We start from the raw sequence: 20616 nt of genomic DNA, 5'->3' as shown, positions 1-20616 counted from the left end.
CCTTTGTCTTGATTTGTAACCTCACAGGTTGACCTTAAATGGCAAGCACCAGAAAAAGATGGTGGAAGTCCAATCACAGATTATATCATTGAATTCAAAGACAAATTTTCCCCCGAATGGGCGGTTGGACCTAAAGTACCCGGGAATAAGACCACATGTAAAGTAACGGGTCTTAAGGAAAACATGCAATACCAGTTCCGTGTGATTGCCGTTAACAAAGCGGGTCCTAGTGAACCTTCAGACCCAACAAAGCCTCACATTGTTAAAGCTCGGTTCGTGAAGCCTTACCTTGTCGGCGATGGACTTAAAAATTTGGTCGTTAAAAAAGGAGCCGTCATCAAGTACGATATACAATTCTTTGGTGAACCCGCTCCAGAGATCATTTGGTCACTGAACGGAGAGGAATTATTCCCCGGTAGTAAAATTGTGATCGATAAAAATGAGAAGAATTCAGTTTTCCAGAACAAAAGTGCTGTTCGTGGGGACAGTGGTAAATATCGTATCACTTTGACCAATTCAACGGGAACTTGTTATTCTGAGGCCGATGTTGTTGTTTTGGATAAACCAAGTGCACCAGAAGGTCCACTTATCCTGGAAGAGATTCGAGCTGATCATGTAACGGTCAAATGGCGAAAGCCTAAGGATACTGGTGGAACTGACCTTAAGGGTTATGTTATTGAAAAAATGGACTTGGACACTGGTAAATGGGTCCAGGCCGGTGAGGTTGGTCCTAATGACGATCATTTCAAGGTTGAAGGATTAACCAAAAATAAGAAATACAAATTTCGAGTTCGAGCTGTAAACAAAGAAGGCTTATCTGATCCTCTTGAGACAACGGACCCTGTAGTGGCCAAAAATCCATATGACGAACCCTCTAAACCTGGTAAACCAGAAATCGTCGACTATGACAACACAAAATGTGACCTTAAATGGGCTGTACCTGAAAAAGATGGTGGCAGGCCAATTACTCATTACATCATTGAAATGAAAGATAAATTCAGTTCCGATTGGACTGAAGTTTTGGTCACCCCTGACGCCAAAAACGAAGCCTCTGTTACTGGGCTTAAAGAAGGTAACACAGTTCAATTTAGAGTTCGAGCTGTGAACAAGGCCGGACCAAGTGAACCAAGTGACGCAACTGACCCTCATATCGTTAAACATCGCAACTTAAAGCCGAAAATTGATCGAACCAATCTGAAAAATATAACCATCAAGGCCGGAAGGTCAGTTAAATTTTTGGTCGATATCACTGGAGAACCTCCGCCAACCGTTGTTTGGACTTATGGTGAGGCCAAGAAAAAGCTAACCGACGATGATCACATTAAGATAGTCAATAAAGATTATCAGACCGATTTTAACCTTCATAAGGCCAAAAGATCACACACTGGATTGTACACAATTACAGCATCAAATGCTTCTGGTAGCGATACAGTTACCGTTGAGATTAAAGTCCTTTCGAAACCAGGTAAACCTGAAGGTCCACTAGAAGTGACCGATGTCCATAAAGAAGGATGTAAATTGGCATGGAAAAAACCTAAAGACGACGGCGGGTCAACAATCAAAGGTTATGAAGTCGAAAAGTTCGACAAAGATTCTGGCCGTTGGACTCGTTGTGGTAAAACCGATAAACCAGAATTCGAGGTAACTGGTCTGATTCCAGGTAAAGAATATTTATTCCGTGTTGTTGCTCAAAATGACGAAGGAGATTCCGAACCATTAGAAGCCTCATCTCCGATCATTGCTAAAAATCCTTACGACGAACCTGACAAACCAGGTACACCTGAGATTGTTGATTATGACAACAAATCTGTTGACCTTAAATGGGCACCTCCAAAGAGCGATGGTGGTGCTAAGATTAGTCGTTATATCATCGAAAAGAAAGAAAGATTCCAGTTGATCTGGGAACGAGCTTGTGAAGTTCCCGGTGATGTTAATGAGGCCAAAGTTGAAGACCTTCACGAAAGATCAGAGTATCAATTCCGTGTGATTGCCGTGAACAAAGCGGGTCCAAGTGAACCCTCCGATCCAACTGGTAATCATCTTGTTAAACACCGAAAGTTAAAACCAAGAATTGATCGAACCAATTTGGAAACGATTACGATCAAAAAAGGTAAATCGGTCAAATTAGATGTCAACATTTCTGGTGAACCACCGCCAAAGGTTCAGTGGTTCCTCAAGGACAATGAGGTCAAAAACGATGAACATTATGATATCATTAATGTTGATTATAATACGAAATTTAATATTACCGATGGATTGAGAAAACACTCCGGTAAATATAAAATCGTCGCTACTAATGAACATGGTAAGGACGAGGCTGAGATTGAAATTGTTGTTCTAGCGGCACCGAGTAGACCCAAAGGTCCATTAAAGGTCAACGATGTCACCGCTAAAGGTTGTAAATTGGCCTGGCAACCACCGGATGATGATGGAGGTAAACCAATCCAATCATATGTTATTGAAAAACTGGACTTGGCCTCTGGTAATTGGGTTCCAATTGGACGTACCGATGATACTTCATTCGAGGTCACTGGACTCACACCCGGTAAACGATATCAGTTCAGAATTAAGGCTAAGAACGCTGAAGGTGAATCTGAGCCGTTGGTTAGTGATGAACCAACGATTGCTAAAAATCCCTACGATGAACCTGACGCACCAACTGATGTAAAAGTCGACGATTGGGATAATCAAAGTGCTCAACTTGTTTGGAAACGACCTGCGAATGATGGAGGTGCTCCAATCACTGGTTACATTGTCGAAAAGAAGGAAAAATTTGGTTCTTCTTGGGAACCTTGTGCCGAAGTTTCGGGAGATAGTTGTAAGGCTAAAGTGGAAAATCTTAAAGAAAAGGCTGAATATCAATTCCGTGTTAAAGCCGTTAACAAAGCGGGTCCCAGCGAACCGAGTGAACCAACAAAACCTCATCTGGTCAAACATCGGCATCTTGCACCTCGAATTAATCGTGATAATTTACAACAGATTACCGTTAAAGCGGGTAATATGGCTCGACTTGATGTAGAGGTTTCTGGTGAGCCACCGCCAACCATCAGCTGGTCATTCGCTGGCAAACCATTGGAAGAAACTGGCGACATTAAGATTGAAAATAAAGACTACGAAACTCACATTCAAATGCGAAATATGACTCGAGCTCAAAGTGGAAAATACAAAATCAACGCTGAAAATGCTTCAGGCAAAGATGAAGCCGAAGTCGAAGTTATTGTACTCGACAGGCCAGGAAAGCCCGAAGGTCCTCTTGAAGTGTCTGATGTTCATGCCGAAGGTTGTAAGCTCTCATGGAATCCACCTAAGGATGATGGTGGTGTTCCAATTGAGAACTATCAAATCGAGAAACAAGATGCGGCCACTGGTCGTTGGGTCCCTGTCGGCAAAGTACCAGGGGATAAAACTGAATTTGCTCTCGCTGGTTTGGAACCAAATAAAAGATACAATTTCCGAGTCAAGGCTTGTAACAACGAAGGAGCTTCTGATCCTCTGGAAACTGATCGCTCAACTGTTGCCAAAAATCCGTTCGATCCTCCAGGACCACCAGGATTACCTAAAGTCGACGATTACGATGAGAAATTCGTGCTCTTAAAATGGGAGCCACCGGTACGCGATGGAGGAGCTCCAGTGACTGGTTATTTAATTGAAAAGAAAAGTAAATACTCACCCGATTGGGTTACATGTGCCGAAGTCTCTGGACCTCAATGTCAAGGTCGAGTTAACGATTTAACCCCTGGTGACAAGTACGAATTCCGAGTTAAAGCGATAAACAAAGCTGGACCTGGTGCACCTTCCGACTCAACTGGACCTTTCTTAATGAAACCTCGATTCTTAAAACCTAAAATCGATCGAGCAAATTTGAAAAGTATTACCGTTAAAGTCGGTCAAATGGTTCAATTCGATGTCAACGTTATTGGCGAACCAGCACCGAAAACCATTTGGAAACATGAAGATAAAGAACTTGAAAATGGTCAAATTTATCAAATCGATAACATCGATTATAATACAAAGTTTTGTTTACTTCGAGCCACTCGAAAAGAAACTGGAACTTATAAATTGACCGCAACCAACGAGGTTGGTTCAGACGAAGCCGAAGTTGTCATTACGGTTTTGGGTAAACCTTCAAAACCGAAAGGACCACTCACAGTGTCTGACGTTCACGCAGAAGGTAATTTACAGCACAATTAAAACAAATTCCTTTTTTATCTTTTTCAATCGAGATTCGAGTTGATACAATTGATTTTCTTTTTACTAACTTTTACTTTTATCACTGAAAATTGCAGGATGCAAACTTGCATGGAAACCACCGGAAGACGATGGTGGATGTCCAATCGAATGCTATGAGATCGAAAAGCTCGATGAAGAAACTGGTCGCTGGGTTCCAGCTGGTAAATCATCTGAGCCTCATTTCGAAGTAACGAATTTAACGCCAGGACGAAAATACAAGTTTAGAGTTCGAGCTGTAAACAAAGAGGGAGATTCAGATGAACTTGAGACTGATACAAGTATTGAAGCTAAAAATCCATTCGACGAACCTAATAAACCAGGTCGTCCTGAACCAACTGACTGGGATGTCGATCATGTTGACCTTACCTGGACTCCTCCAGCTTCGGATGGAGGTAGTCCAATCACTGGATACATCATTGAAAAGAGAAAAAAAGGAGGACGAAAATGGGAAAAAGGTCGCGAGATTCATGGTAATGTAACTAATGGAACTGTTCCCGATCTTGAAGAGGGAACTGAGTACGAGTTCCGTGTTCTAGCGGTGAACAAAGCTGGTCCTGGTGAGCCAAGTGATCCATCAAGACCGATCACTGCTAAGCCCCGTCGACTTGCTCCTCGAATTGATCGAACCAATTTGAAACCAACTACAATTAAAGCCGGACAACCAGTTAAATTTGACGTTGATGTTAAAGGTGAACCCGCACCAACGATCACTTGGACTTTCAAAAATGAGCCTCTTCAGTCAGGAGAAAATGTTTCGCTCGAAAATGAGCCCTATCATACTTTACTAATGCTGACCAAGACTAAACGTGCTCAAAATGGTGTTTACACTATCACAGCTAAAAACGAACACGGTGTCGATGAAGCGACAGTTGAAGTGACTGTTCTCGCTAAACCAAGTAAACCAAAAGGTCCACTCGAAGTATCCGATGTCCACGCTGAAGGTTGTAAACTTTCATGGAAAAAGCCTGAAGACGATGGAGGCGAACCAGTAACTGGATATGTTGTCGAAAAACTCGACCTAGAATCTGGCCGTTGGGTCCCCGTTACAACGACTCGTGATCCTGAGGCAGAAATTACTGGCCTCATTCCAGGCAAAGAATACAAATTCAGAGTAAAAGCTTTGAATGCCGAAGGTGAATCTGAACCTTTAGAAACAGAAAAACCGACATTAGCCAAGAATCCGTTCGACCAACCGGATAAACCAGGTAAACCCAAAGCCACGAATTGGGACAAGAACTTTGTTGACCTCGTCTGGGACGCACCAGTGTCCGATGGAGGAAGTCCCATCACGGGCTATATAATCGAGAAACAAGATAAGTACAGTAATAAATGGGTCAAAGCGGGCGAGGTTCCTGGAAATGAAACGGAAGCTCATGTAACTGACCTGATCGAGGGAATGGTTTACAAATTCCGAATTAAAGCTGTGAACAAAGCTGGACCCAGTCAACCAAGTGAGGCGAGCGATTCCGTCACTGCTAAGCCAAGAAATTTAGCTCCTCGAATCGATCGAACTAATTTACGTGACCTTATCATCCATGCTGGACAAAGTATCAAGTTTGATGTTAAAGTTGCGGGTGAACCAACACCAAAGGTCACTTGGAGCCAAAATGATAAACCCTTAGCAGCAGATACTCATGTTTTAATTGATAACGAACCCAATCGAAGCAAATTCCTGGTCACTTCTGCTGATAGGAAAGACACTGGTGTTTACAAAATCAAAGCCGAAAACATCAACGGTGTTGATGAAGTCGATGTCAATGTAACCGTACTGGATAAACCATCAGCACCCGAAGGTCCATTGGAAGTTTCTAATGTCCACGCTGAAGGTCAGTTGTATTTTCAATTTGAAGAGAAAATTTTGGTCACTCAATTAATAATTAAGATTTTTTTTAATTATGAACAAATGACCTTGAGCTAAGAAAATTTATTAATAATTGCTAATCAATTAAATCATTATAAACTAATCGATGTTTTGATTATTCTAAATTTAAATTAAGGTTGTAAATTGAAATGGAAGAAGCCGAAAGACGATGGCGGAGTTCCAATTGAACATTACGCCATTGAAAAGATGGACACTGCAACTGGACGTTGGGTCCCATGTGGTCGAGCGTTTGAACCACAATTTGAGGTCGCTAATCTTGAGCCAGGAAAAGAATACAAATTCAGAGTCGCAGCTGTTAACGCCGAAGGTGAATCGGTTCCTTTAGAAGCTGAACAAGCGATTATCGCTAAGAATCCCTTTGATCCTCCAAGTACTCCTGGTCGACCTGAAGTTACAGGAGTCGATCGTCACCATGTTGACCTTAAGTGGGACGCTCCAACTAAGGATGGTGGGGCTCCGATCACGGGTTATATTGTTGAGAAGAAATCAGCTGATGGAACTAAATGGGTTAAAGCGATTCAAACTGACGGGCCAGCAACCGAGGTTCGCGTACCTGATCTAGAAAATGGAGAAACATATCAATTCCGTGTGAAAGCGATCAATGCTGGTGGACAAAGTGAACCGAGTGAACCAACCAAACCGGTCACTTGTAAACCAAGTAAATTACCTCCTCGAATCGATAGACGTAACTTGCGTCCAGTTGATATTAAAGTCGGTGAAACATTTGGATTTGACGTTGACGTTCAAGGTGAACCAGCACCAGAGATCCGTTGGTATATTAAAGAATCACCAGTAGGAGAAACAAGTGCGCTTACGATAACAAACAAACCATATCATACGAAATTACAATGTGACAAAGCCGAACGCAAAGACTCAGCCGTTTATCGTATTGTAGCTAAAAATCAATACGGTATGGACGAAGCCGATGTTGAAGTGACTGTTGTTAGTAAACCAAGTAAACCAGAGGGACCATTGGAAGTTAGTGATGTTAATAAGAATGGTAAGAGTTACAATTACAATTAGTTAACCAATTGATTGATTGATTGATTCTGATTGGATATCTTTCGATTTTGATTGACAGGATGTAAATTAAAATGGAATAAGCCAAAGGACGACGGAGGAATTCCTCTTGATGGTTATGTGGTCGAAAAGCTCGACCCTGACACTGGCTCTTGGGTTCCAATCGGTAAAACATTTTTACCAGAATTCGATGTAACTGGATTAACTCCGGGCAAAGATTATTCATTCCGAGTGAAGGCTGTTAATAAGGAAGGTGAATCTGAACCATTACAAACTCTTGCACCAATCACTGCCAAGGATCCATTCTCACCTCCTGGTCAATCGGGTACACCTCAAGTTACAGCATTTTCACCAAATTCAGCGGACATTAAATGGGAAGCACCAGAGAGAGATGGTGGAGCACCGATCACCAGTTATATCGTTGAAAAGAAAGAAAAAGGTAATTTGAAATCACAGTTCAATCTAATCAAACACTTTGACAATTATCTGGCAATCAAATGTAAAAAGTTCCTTATTTCCTGAGGCTCTAATAAAATCTTAAGGTTTTATCAGATTCACAATGACGAGAATTTATAATATTGGATAACTTACATATTGTATTTTAAATCATCAATTGAGTTAATTCTACTTTTCTCTTTTTAATTGTAGGAGGTTTATGGGAAAAAGCCCTCGAGATTCCAAGTGACATTACCAAAGCTCATATTCCTAATTTGAAAGAGGGTAAAGAATATGAATTCAGAGTAATAGCTGTAAATAAATCTGGTCCTGGTGAACCAAGTCTTCCCTCTAGATCAATAACTGCCAAGAATCCATTCGATGAACCAGGAGCTCCAGGACGACCAGAACCGACCGATTGGGACGCCGATCATGTAGACTTGACCTGGAAAGCACCAGAATCAGATGGTGGAAGTCCAGTTACAGGTTATATCATCGAGAAGAAGAAGAAAGGAACTCGAAAATGGGAAAAAGGACGTGAAATTATCGGTAATGTTACCAGTGGAACATGTCCTGATCTTGAAGAAGGAGCTGAATACGAATTCAGAGTTATCGCTGTCAACAAAGCGGGTCCTGGTGAACCAAGTGAACCCTCTCGTTCAGTAATTGCTAAGCCAAGAAAACTTGCTCCTCGAATTGATCGAACCAATTTGAAACCAACTACAATTAAAGCCGGACAACCAGTTAAATTTGACGTTGATGTTAAAGGTGAACCCGCACCAACGATCACTTGGACTTTCAAAGAGTCTCCACTTAAAACTGTCGGCAATGTGACCGTAGACACCGAACCATATCATACTCTATTGATGCTCGTGAAAACAACTCGGGAGCAATCAGGAAGCTATGTGATCACAGCTAAAAATGAACACGGAATGGACGAAGCTACTGTCGAGCTTAATATTATCGGTAAGCCTTCACCTCCACAAGGTCCATTAGAAACGTCTGATGTGCACGCTGAAGGCTGTAAGCTTTCATGGAAAAAGCCGCTCGACGATGGAGGATTACCTTTGTCCAATTATGTGGTTGAAAAAATGGACACAGATACTGGCCGATGGGTACCCGTTTTGACCACTCGTGATACCGAAGCTGAAGTTAAAGGTTTAACTCCAGGTAAAGAATATAAATTCCGAGTTCGAGCTGTTAACCCAGAAGGTGAATCTGAACCATTAGAGACAGAAAAGCCGATTGAGGCCAAGAATCCATTCGATGAACCTGGAAAACCAGGTAAGCCTCAAGCAACTGATTGGGATCGGCACCATGCCGACATCACTTGGACCGCTCCAGAGTCCAATGGTGGTAGTCCCATCACCTCATATATCGTTGAAAAGAAAGACAATTTAAGTACCAAATGGCAAAAGGCTTGCGAGATTATCGGAGACAAATGTCAAGCTCGAGTTTCCAACTTGACTGAGGGAATGGAATATCAATTCCGTGTTCGAGCCGTTAATAAAGCCGGTCCTAGTCAACCAAGTGATCCAAGTGATACCGTCACAGCTAAAGCGAGAAATGTCCCACCTCGAGTAGACCCGATAAAGGACATTACGCTGCACGCAGGTAAACCACTTAAAATAGATGTCAAAGTATTTGGTGAACCACCTCCAAAGGTCCAATGGTTCTTAAACGATGCACCACTTCCTACCGGTGGTCGAGCGACAATTGAAAGTCCAGCATATCGATCAAAACTCTCAGTACCATTAGCTGAAAGATGCGACGCTGGTGTTTACAAAATCGTTGTTTCAAATGCAAACGGCAAAGACGAAGCAACTGTGCGAGTGAACGTTCTGGACAAACCTTCGCCACCCGAAGGACCATTGGACGTTTCCGATATCCATGCAGAAGGTAATTTTTAATTTCGAAAGTTAAAACTAAATTAGTATTCATGTTTATCAAAACTGTTCAAGTTCTTGTACTAATTATTATTTCTCTTATTATTCTTTAATCATTTTCTTTAAAACGAAAAATTTAGGCTGCAAACTTAAATGGAAGGTAAGTTAATACTCGAAAAATTCTCGACAAAAATGATTCGTTCTAAATTCTGATCACTTGCAATTTTTTCTGAAATTCTAGGAACCAAAGGATAATGGTGGCTCTCCAGTTGATTATTATCAAGTGTACAAGATGGAAACTGGATCAGGAAAATGGATCCCTTGTGGTTAGTTGATTATTTAATTACGATTGTTGATTGTTACGAAATTTAATTTTCTGAATTTTGTTTTTACGTTCTTAGGTAAAGCTTATGGTCCAGAATTGGAAGTAACCAACTTAGAACCAAATCAAGAATATAAGTTCAAAGTAACTGCTGTAAATGCTCAAGGTGAATCTGAACCTTTGGAAGCCGCTCAATCAATTATCGCTAAGAATCCCTTCGATACTCCGGATGCTCCTGGAATGCCACAAGTCGCTGATTACGACAAAAACCATGTAGACCTAAAATGGACTGCACCAATTAAAGATGGTGGATCGCCAATTACTGGATACATTGTAGAAAAGAAAAGCCCAGACTCAAATCGCTGGGTTAAAGCGGCTCAAACTGATGGACCAACAACAGAGGTTCGAGTTGGTGACTTACAAAATGGAGAAACTTATCAATTTAGAGTTCGAGCAGTAAATGCTGGTGGCCAAGGTACACCAAGTGAACCATGTAAACCAGTAACATGTAAACCACGAAAATTAGCACCACGAATTGACCGTAAGAACTTGAAACCAGTTTCGATTAAAGCAGGACAACAATTTGGCTTTGATGTCGCTGTACAAGGTGAACCCGCTCCAGATGTTCAATGGTTCATCAAAGAATCGCCAGTAAGAGAAACAAGCGCGCTCACGATAACAAACAAACCATATCATACGAAATTACAATGTGACAAAGCCGAACGCAAAGACTCAGCCGTTTATCGTATTGTAGCTAAAAATCAATACGGTATGGACGAAGCCGATGTTGAAGTGACTGTTGTTAGTAAACCAAGTAAACCAGAGGGACCATTGGAAGTTAGTGATGTTAATAAGAATGGTAAGAGTTACAATTACAATTAGTTAACCAATTGATTGATTGATTGATTCTGATTGGATATCTTTCGATTTTGATTGACAGGATGTAAATTAAAATGGAATAAGCCAAAGGACGACGGAGGAATTCCTCTTGATGGTTATGTGGTCGAAAAGCTCGACCCTGACACTGGCTCTTGGGTTCCAATCGGTAAAACATTTTTACCAGAATTCGATGTAACTGGATTAACTCCGGGCAAAGATTATTCATTCCGAGTGAAGGCTGTTAATAAGGAAGGTGAATCTGAACCATTACAAACTCTTGCACCAATCACTGCCAAGGATCCATTCTCACCTCCTGGTCAACCAGGTAAGCCCGAAGCAACTGATTGGGCTGCTGATCATGTTGACCTCAAATGGGAAAGTCCAGCTACTGATGGAGGAGTTCCAATATCTCACTATACAATCCAAAAGAAAGAAAAAGGCTCAACCAAATGGACAGATGCTGTCGAGGTTCCTGGTTCCGTTTGTAAAGGAACTGTACCTTTCCTAATGGAAGGTAAAGAATATCAATTCCGGGTTATTGCTCATAACAAAGCGGGACCAGGAGAGCCAAGTTTACCCTCCAATACAATTCTTGCCAAAGCGAGATATCGTAAGTTGAATAAAAAATTTTTCGAATCAATCAATTTTTACTAATTACTATTTTATTCTACAGTTGCACCTCAAATTGATCGAAAGAATCTTAAAGATTTGAAGATCAGTGCTGGACAAACGATTCGTTTCAATGCAGGTTAGTTAATTATTGTATTTATCTAATTGGATTGCACGATTTTCCTCTTCATTATTAATCAATTTTTCATCTTAAAAAGTTCCCAAATCGATTACTAATAATGACTTTTTTTTAAATTTGCATGAGCTAACTGTCGATAAGTAATTATCCTGATTAGGATTTGGATGAATTATTAATAATTAATCATTTGCATCAAAATCTAATCCAATGAGTTAATTGTAAACTCTGAAGATAAGTTACAATTCATTATTTTTTTACTGTTCGATGTTCCTAATTGTTTGTGTCTTATTATTGACCAGACGTAATCGGTGAACCCGCTCCAACTGTAACTTGGACACTTAATGATCAAGGAATTCGTGGAGATGACCACTTTAATTTGGAAAATGTTGATTACAACACTAAACTGACCATTCGAAATTCAAAGAGATCCGATTCAGGAAAATATGTCGTCACTGCTGTGAATAGTTCGGGTAAAGATCAGGTTACTATTCAAGTGACCGTTATCGATGTACCTTCATCACCAGAAGGTCCAATTGAAGTGACTGATATCACTCGTGTTGGTGCAACGATTGGATGTCGGGTGCGATGGCGTAAACCTAAAGACGATGGTGGAGCAAAAATAATTGGTTATATTGTAGAGAAACGTTTGAAAGGAGCTAAAGAGTTTGAAGCTTGTAATGAAGTTCCGGTTCCGGATACCAACTTAATGGTTTCTGGACTTAAAGAGGGTGAGGAATATGAATTCCGAGTTGTTGCCGTTAACGAGATGGGTGAAAGTCCACCTTCAGCTCCATCCGCTCTCACCAAGATGGAACCACAACCAGATCGACCTCGAATCGATGCTTCCGGAGTCAAAGACATTACCGTTAAAGCGGGACAAGAGTTCGTGATCAAAGTGCCATATGTCGGTTTCCCTAAACCAACCGCTCATTGGGTGAATGAAGATAAACCGATCGATGAGGACGATAAACGGTTAATGTCCAAGGTCGGCGATGACTACGTGCTACTCGCTTGTTCATCGGCTAAACGTGATGACACTGGACGTTATATGGTAACATTGAAAAATCCATGTGGTACTGATTCGGTTTCGTTGAATGTCAAAGTCCTCGATCGACCTGGGCCACCACAAAATGTGCGAGGTGAGGATGTTGACGGTGATAGTTTGACTCTTCTCTGGTCTCCACCTAAAGATGATGGTGGTGCCGAAATTACCAATTATGTTGTCGAAAAACGTGAAGTTGGTTCAACCGCTTGGTCACGAATTTCTAGTTTCGCTTCTGGTACCGATATACGAGTTCGTAACTTAACCATTGGTAAATCTTACGATTTCCGAGTGATGGCTGAGAATCAGTATGGTACAAGTGATCCAGCACAAACCGCTGAGCCCATTTTAGCGAAACTACCATTTGATCCACCTTCCGCTCCAGGAATTCCTCGAAGTCTTGAGACATCTCCCGACTCGATTACAATTGGTTGGTCCAAACCTCGAGACGATGGTGGATCACCAATCATTGGATATGTCATCGAGAAACGTAAGGTCGGTGAAAAAGGCTGGACTCGAGTTAATCCTAACCCAGTTCCTGAACTCAATCATCGTGTCGGTGGCCTTCAAGAAAATGGTGAATACGAATTCCGAGTGGCCGCAGTAAACGCTGCTGGTCAAGGTGCATTTAGCGAGGCTTCAGATGGTATTTTCGCTCGACATGCCGCTTGTCCTCCGAAGATCGATTCTGGTTTCCATCTTCGAGACTTGGTTGTCATGGCTGGTGAACAGTTTAACATTCGAGTTCCTTTCAATGGTTATCCATTGCCAAAAGCTGAATGGCTTATCAATGGTACAATTGTGGTACCCGACGATCGCGTCTATTCAGAGGTCAATGTAGCCTTTACCATATTGACAAATAAAAAGGCCAAACGAACAGACTCTGGCGGATACACACTACGATTATCCAATCCAGAGGGAACTGATTCTTGTACATGTCGAGTTCAAGTCGTTGATAAACCAGGTCCACCTCAAGGACCACTGGACGTGTTTGATATAACACCAGAGACTTGTAGCATCTCGTGGCGACCTCCACTCGATGATGGTGGAAGTCCAATAACTAATTATGTCGTCGAGAAACAAGATATGGTTACCAAAATTTGGACCAAGTTGAGTTCATTCTGTCGCACGTGTCATTATAATGTGATGGGACTCGAGATGAACAAAAAGTACAACTTCCGTGTGAGTGCTGAAAATCAATACGGTATTTCAATACCATTAGAAACCGATGGACCCATAACCGCTAAATTCCCATTCGATGTACCCGATCCACCGGGTAAACCAAACATAACCGATATTGGACCAAATGACGTGACCCTATCGTATGAACGTCCTCTCCACGATGGCGGCTCTAAGATTCAGGGTTACCAAGTTGAATATCGTGACCCAACCGATGGACGCTGGTTGGCCTCAAATCCATTCTTGATTAGAGAAACAACTTGGATCGCTTCTGGACTTATTGAAGGTCGTGACTATGAGTTCCGAGTCAAGGCCAAAAATGCCGCTGGATTTTCAAAACCAAGTGAATCCTCGGGTCTTATTAAAACTCGACCTAAATTTAGTGTTCCCTCACCACCACAAAATCTTCACATCACCAAAGTTGGTAAATCATATGTTGACCTGGCCTGGAATAAACCTAAATCTGATGGTGGATCAAAGATTAGCGCTTACGTTGTCGAAAGACGGGAAAAAGGATCAACCTATTGGATTAAGGTCAACGAGTATGGTTGCCTTGATTGTCAGTATACAGTTTTAAATTTGATTGAAAACAATGAATATGAATTCCAAGTGTCCGCTGTGAACGCGGCTGGTAAAAGTGAACCATGTGCTCTTGCACAGCCCGTTAAGGTTACCGATATTGCAGACGGTGTTAAACCTGAATTTGTTCGTAAATTGTTCAATAAAAACGCCAATCTCAAGGGTACTTTACGATTTGAATGTGAGGCTATGGGTAAACCCGTTCCAAAGGCTCGTTGGCTTAAAAACGGAGTTGAGGTCTTACTTGGAACACGAATTCGTGCTCTTGACGATGGCGAAGGTGTTTACCGATTGGTGTTTGATGAAGTTCTCGAAGTAGACGAAGGCACTTATACTTGCGAGGTGACAAATCCCCTTGGTTCAGATCGTTGTTCAGCTTTACTTAAGATCGCGTCCCCACCCTCGATCCTGAGATGTCCAGAGGAAGTTTTCTTCCCCGAACATGATAACGGTAAAGTTAAAATTTACTTCAGTGGGTCAAGTCCATTTGAGGTTACTCTTTATAAGGATGGACTTGAAATATCAGAAAGTGATCATCTTAAGGTCACTTTGTTTGACGATTATGCGATCATTTTTGTCCGTGATGTGGCCAAAGGTGATCAAGGTAAATACAAGTTGGTTGTTAAAAATGATTCTGGTTCAGCTGATGCCAATTTCATTTTAATGGTCACTGGTTTACCTGGTCCACCTGTTGGTCCATTGGGAGTTGCCGATGTTACCGCTCATTCGGCCGCTCTTTCCTGGCGACCACCGACTCACAATGGTGGTTGTAAGGTGACACATTACGTTATTGAACGAAAGGAAACTTCAATGGGACAATGGGTCACAGTTGCATCCATGTGTCGGGATACATCAACCGTCGTCCAGGGATTGACACAAAATGGGGAATATTTATTCCGTGTAATGGCCGTTAATGAGAATGGTCAAAGTATTCCATTGGTCGGTGATAAACCGATCATTGCCAAATTACCCTTTGATCCACCTTCGGCACCAGGAATACCAAATGTTACCGAGGTTGGTGGTGATTTTGTTAATCTCTCATGGGCCAAACCAGAATCAGACGGAGGGTCAAGAATTCTTGGTTATCTCATCGAGAAACGGGAAGTTGGTACTCAAGGTTGGCAACCAGTCAACTCGATGTCTCTTTGTCATCCAACTCAAATAAACATTAGTAATCTGATAGAAGATCGTCAATATGAGTTCCGTGTATTTGCCGTTAATGAGGCCGGAAATTCACCTCCATCTCAAGCATCCGGGTCGGTTAAGATTAAAGATCCCCAAGCAGCGGTTCCACCCGAATTCGTAACGCCCTTAAAAAATGTTATGGTTATTGAAAATAAATCGGCTCAATTTACTTGTACAATAACGGGAACGCCAACACCTCATGTGACCTGGTACAAGGGAGCTCGAGAAATTCACGATGGTGGCAAATATGCCATCTTAAAAGACGGAGACAATTACATTCTGGGAATATCTAATGTGTATGGTGAGGATGCCGACGAGTACACTTGTCGAGCGACCAACAAAGGTGGTGTTCGAACCTCAAGAGGTGAACTGATCATTAAAACAGCACCTAAAATCCATGTACCACCTCGTTTCAAGGAAATGGCCTGTTTTGATCGCGGAGAAAATGTGATCATTAAAATTCCTTTCACTGGTTTTCCTAAGCCAAAGATCAAGTGGTTTAAAGAAGGTGAGGAAATCGAATCGGGTGCTCATTTTGATGTACAAATTAAGGAAAGACACGCGATCCTTGTGATTCGCGATGCATCACGGGAAGACAATGGACTTTACTCGATTAAAGCAGAAAATGAACTTGGTTCTGATTCAGCGGTAATCAAAGTATCGATTTCTGATCGACCTGATCCGCCAAGATTCCCGACAGTTGAGACAGTGGGCGATGAATTTATCACCATGTCATGGAAACCACCGGCTTGGGATGGTGGCAGTTCGATAACAACTTATATGATCGAGAAGAAAGAACCAACAATGTCAACTTGGGTTCGTTGTGCCAATACCCGATTTACCCTTCACCAGGTCACCGGGTTAAATCCTGAAAAAGAATATGAATTCCGTGTGTACGCTGAAAACATTTACGGACGAAGTGAACCTTCCGATGTGACCTCAGTGATTCGTACACGACCAAGCGAAAAGGATAAATTAAAGAAACGCCATTGGTTAACCGATGCTCATGGACGAAAGGTTCGAGGTAAAGATGAAGGTAAAATAACCAATTACGATCAATTTGTAACGGAAGAGATCAAATTCCAAGGTCCAGTTGATATTAAGACTTCGTCTATTTACGATTTCTATGATGTCTTGGAGGAAATTGGTACCGGTGCATTTGGAGTTGTCCATAGGTGCCGAGAGAAACGATCAGGTCAAATATTTGCCGCTAAATTCATTCCAGTGGCTCATCCTTACGAGAAATCAGTTATTCGTAAAGAAATTGATATAATGAATCAACTTCATCACAATAAGTTGATCCGTTTACACGATGCCTTCGAAGATGATGATGAAATGATCTTAATTTACGAGTTCATGTCAGGGGGTGAACTTTTCGAGCGCATTACAACGGAAGGTTATCACATGTCGGAAGCAGAGGTTATCAATTATATGAGACAAATTTGCGAGGGTGTAAAGCATATGCACGAGAAAAACATTATCCATCTCGACTTGAAACCAGAAAATATAATGTGCCAGACCAAAAATTCATCGGCCGTTAAAATCATCGACTTTGGTTTGGCCGCTAAACTTGATCCAAACGAAGTAATCAAAATATCAACTGGAACCGCTGAATTTGCTGCACCAGAGATCGTTGAACGGGAACCAGTTGGATTTTACACCGACATGTGGGCTGTTGGCGTTTTGGCTTATGTTCTACTTTCGGGTTTATCACCTTTCGCTGGTGACAATGACATTGAGACACTGAAAAATGTGAAAGCCTGTGATTGGGATTTCGATGAAGACGCTTTTAGAAACATCTCATCAGAGGCTAAAGATTTTATTCGTAAATTATTAACTCGACACAAGGAGAAACGTTTAACTGCCCATGAGTGTTTAGAACACGCTTGGCTTAAAGGAACCACCGGTGGAACGACACCCATACCAAATAGAAAATATGTTCCAATTCGTGATCGAATTCGTGCCAAATATGGTGACTATTGGTGGTCAGTTCTTTTACCAATTGGTCATATTTCAAATTATTCGTCACTTCGTAAATTACACGAAGAAAGATACAAAATCCATGAGACTTACATCGATCGTCGTGAAGCTGCCCCTCGATTTGTTATCCGTCCACAGTCAACCTTTGCCTATGAAGGTCAAGCGGCCAAATTTTTCTGTCGGGTCATCGCTGCAGCACCAGTTACACTCGCCTGGTATCATGATAACTCTGAACTGAAGCAAAGTGTTAAATACATGAAGAGATACGAAGGTCACGATTTTACATTCATCATTAATCGTTGTAAACTTGACGATCGAGGTGAATACATTATTCGTGCTGAAAATACTTATGGTTGGAGAGAAGAGCCCGTTTTCTTAAACGTCCAATCTAAACCCCTGGATATACCCCAGGTTCGCCTAGATGAGCCCAAAGTACGTCGTCGAGATCCACCTCCTCCATTGTGGCTCGATGAACCTGATTGTGGGCCAGTTTTCACATTCCATTTGAGACCTCGAGTGATTCAAAGTGGCATTGGAGTGAAACTATTGGCCTGTTTACAGGGTAAACCACCACCAGAGATCCGATGGTTTAAAGATGGCAAAGAATTGTCCAAATATGATTACACAATGACCCATGCAGCGGGTGTTATTACCTGTGACATTCAATCATGTACCTTAGAAGATGCCGGTAAATATACGGTAACGGCAACTAATTCGCTTGGTGAAGCCGAAAGCTCTTGCCAGGTAATCGTTGAAAAACGTAAAGTAGGCCCACCGCCTGGGGCACCGGTTGTTTCTGGCCCTAAACCGACAGCAGCTCATAAAGCACCTTCCATAGCTTCACCGATGGGCTCGTTTATCAATGATTTACCTGTTCCCCACTCCGCCACCTCCACATCTTCATCAACCGGTTATCATCATCATCACACTTCCTCCTCGGGCTATAAAAAGGATTACACTTCCTCAGCCAATTATTCAACCGTGAAAAAAGCCGGATCAACATATTCAAGTTCATCATCAACAACTAGTGATAATCAATATTCAAATAAGTTTACAAAGGTAACCACATCCTCATCAACAACTGCTCATCGAGATTATTTATCATCTTCAAGCCACAAATCAGATTTTAAATCGACATCGTCCTCATCTCATCAGAAACATAAAAGTGATTATAAATCAACATCGTCAGATTTTAAGACAAGATTGTCACCAGCAAGTTCATTAGGCAGTGGTGGTGGTGGTAGTGGTGTTGGAGGTCACTCTGCACCCTCGCCCATCAGAAGTGTCACTCCACTCTCTGCAGCGAGTCCTGATATGACACTTAAAAAGCCCGTAGCAAAACGTTACGGTGAAAGTGAATCAGGTGATATCAGTCCTTCCAGAACTCGAACCAAAGATTTAGCATGTAAGTTGAATTGAATAATCTAATTAATGGAAGATGAAATTTAATGATTACCATCTCTTATTCTCTCTCACTTGATTAGTACCCGAAGATGCTGAAAGTATACCAGAATTTATGGAGAAACTATCAGACCTGGAGATTAAAGATGGAGACTCATTACTATTGAAATGTAGCATTAAGGGTGTCCCAGAACCTCAGGTAGAATGGAGTAAAAATGATGAGATATTAAGATCGTCCGATATTATTGATCTTAAATATAAAAACGGAGTCGCTTCATTGGCCATTGGTGAGGTTTTCCCTGAAGATGAAGGTGAATATGTTTGTAAAGCAACAAATTCACAAGGAACAGTAACAACTAAATGCAAATTAACTGTTATCCGTAAGTTATAACTGAATTAACTTTAATATAACAGACAATTTCAATATATAAAAAATGATCCATTTCTTTAGCTATGCCAAATCCAACGCCTGGGGCTAAACAAGGTTCTGCTAAGGGTTCACCAAGAATCATTTCTCATCTGAAAAGTATGATCACCAAAGATGGAGATAAAGATGTTACCCTTAAATTTACAGTTAAAGGTAAGATATTTTCACATGAACAATTAACTAATTGTTCAACTAGAAGCTTAATATTAATTGATTGATTGTTTTCCCTCTTCAAAGGCTCAACTAAATTTGAAGTAATTTGGCTTCACAACGACAAGGAAATTAAACCAAGCAAAGATTTCCAATATAAGAATGATGGAGATGATTATTATTTAATTGTGACTGAAATTTATCCGGAAGATGCCGGAACTTATACCTGCGAGGCATTCAATGAATCTGGCGAAGCCTTTTCAAGTTGCACTCTCCAAGTTATCGGTAAATATATAATTCTCAGAGCAATTAACTGGTTCTAAGTGTTCAATTATCTAATCATTTGCTATGACTTTGTTTCAATTCAGTTCCTGAAGAGGAAATCAAAGGTCCAGAAATTGTTACCTTTCCACAATCGGTAACCGTTCAATTAGGTAAATCTGCAAATTTCACCGTCGAAACTAAAAAGGCCGTTACATCAGGTAAATTTACACTTGTCAAATGATCATTTAAAGTTAATTACGAGACTCATCCTTGAATTTTTCTCAATCTATTCTCAGCTCAATGGTTCCAGGATGGTAAAATAATCTCCGAGACAAGTAGTCATCATAAAATGACCAAAGAAAGTCCGAAAAAGTATTCACTGGCACTTCCAGCAACCCTACTTACGGACATTGGACAGTTTTCGGTCAAATTAACGGACCCCACCGGGGAAACGAATGCAACTGTCGCTTTAAATGTTGTCACTGACGATGAATAATTTGATCTCTTTCTAATCCCTTCCCTTAATTGTTAATTTGTGTGTTAATCATTGATTATCTTAATCTTTAACTTTCTCTCTCTCCCTCTCTCCCTATTTCGCAAATTATTTCATCATCCACAATTTCACATCCATTCATAATCTCATGTCATCATCACAATCATTTGTTAGATTGAAGAAACAACAACAAAGACAATCATCTCAATCAAGCTCAATCATTGAATTGTGAAATCATTGGAGTCTAATTATGCTTAAAAAAGTTAATGTTTTTTCATCCTTAAGGATAATTTACCGATAGTTAAGCATAGACCAATATAATTGTCATTATTATCTAAATTGTAAACAAAAGTTAATGACTTCATTAATTCAATTATGTTAATGGCTCAACTAAACTTGATTAATATCCTTCAATTTTCAATAAATATCACATTTTCATTTGGCAAATAAACAATTTCATTGTTTGAGTCTCTGTCATTACCAACCTTGTGTTAGTGACCAATGGTCATCTACT

At 41.0% G+C, this 20616-nt stretch overlaps 1 protein-coding gene across 3 annotated transcripts in view; it reads left to right on the top strand.

Moving 5' to 3' along the window:
* Positions 1-20556, top strand: part of LOC128385796 (twitchin-like) — a 34686-nt gene extending 14130 nt beyond the window's left edge. For all 3 annotated transcript variants that reach the window (XM_053344713.1, XM_053344714.1, XM_053344715.1), the window contains 16 exons: positions 28-4171; positions 4287-6056; positions 6228-7112; positions 7194-7571; positions 7781-9466; positions 9594-9613; positions 9695-9779; positions 9855-10634; positions 10716-11264; positions 11328-11402; positions 11702-18772; positions 18852-19148; positions 19220-19348; positions 19433-19630; positions 19714-19827; positions 19906-20556. In XM_053344713.1, coding sequence (XP_053200688.1) covers positions 28-4171; positions 4287-6056; positions 6228-7112; positions 7194-7571; positions 7781-9466; positions 9594-9613; positions 9695-9779; positions 9855-10634; positions 10716-11264; positions 11328-11402; positions 11702-18772; positions 18852-19148; positions 19220-19348; positions 19433-19630; positions 19714-19827; positions 19906-20105 — 18381 coding nt within the window. In that variant the 3' untranslated portion in view covers positions 20106-20556. The remainder of the gene's footprint in view (positions 1-27; positions 4172-4286; positions 6057-6227; positions 7113-7193; positions 7572-7780; positions 9467-9593; positions 9614-9694; positions 9780-9854; positions 10635-10715; positions 11265-11327; positions 11403-11701; positions 18773-18851; positions 19149-19219; positions 19349-19432; positions 19631-19713; positions 19828-19905) is intronic.
* Positions 20557-20616: the final 60 nt, after the last annotated feature.

The sequence above is a fragment of the Panonychus citri genome, unplaced genomic scaffold, assembly GCF_014898815.1.
Source record: "Panonychus citri isolate SS breed McGregor unplaced genomic scaffold, ASM1489881v1 Contig00050, whole genome shotgun sequence".
Taxonomy (NCBI): domain Eukaryota; kingdom Metazoa; phylum Arthropoda; class Arachnida; order Trombidiformes; family Tetranychidae; genus Panonychus; species Panonychus citri.
This window is presented reverse-complemented; position numbering and strand designations above follow the sequence as displayed.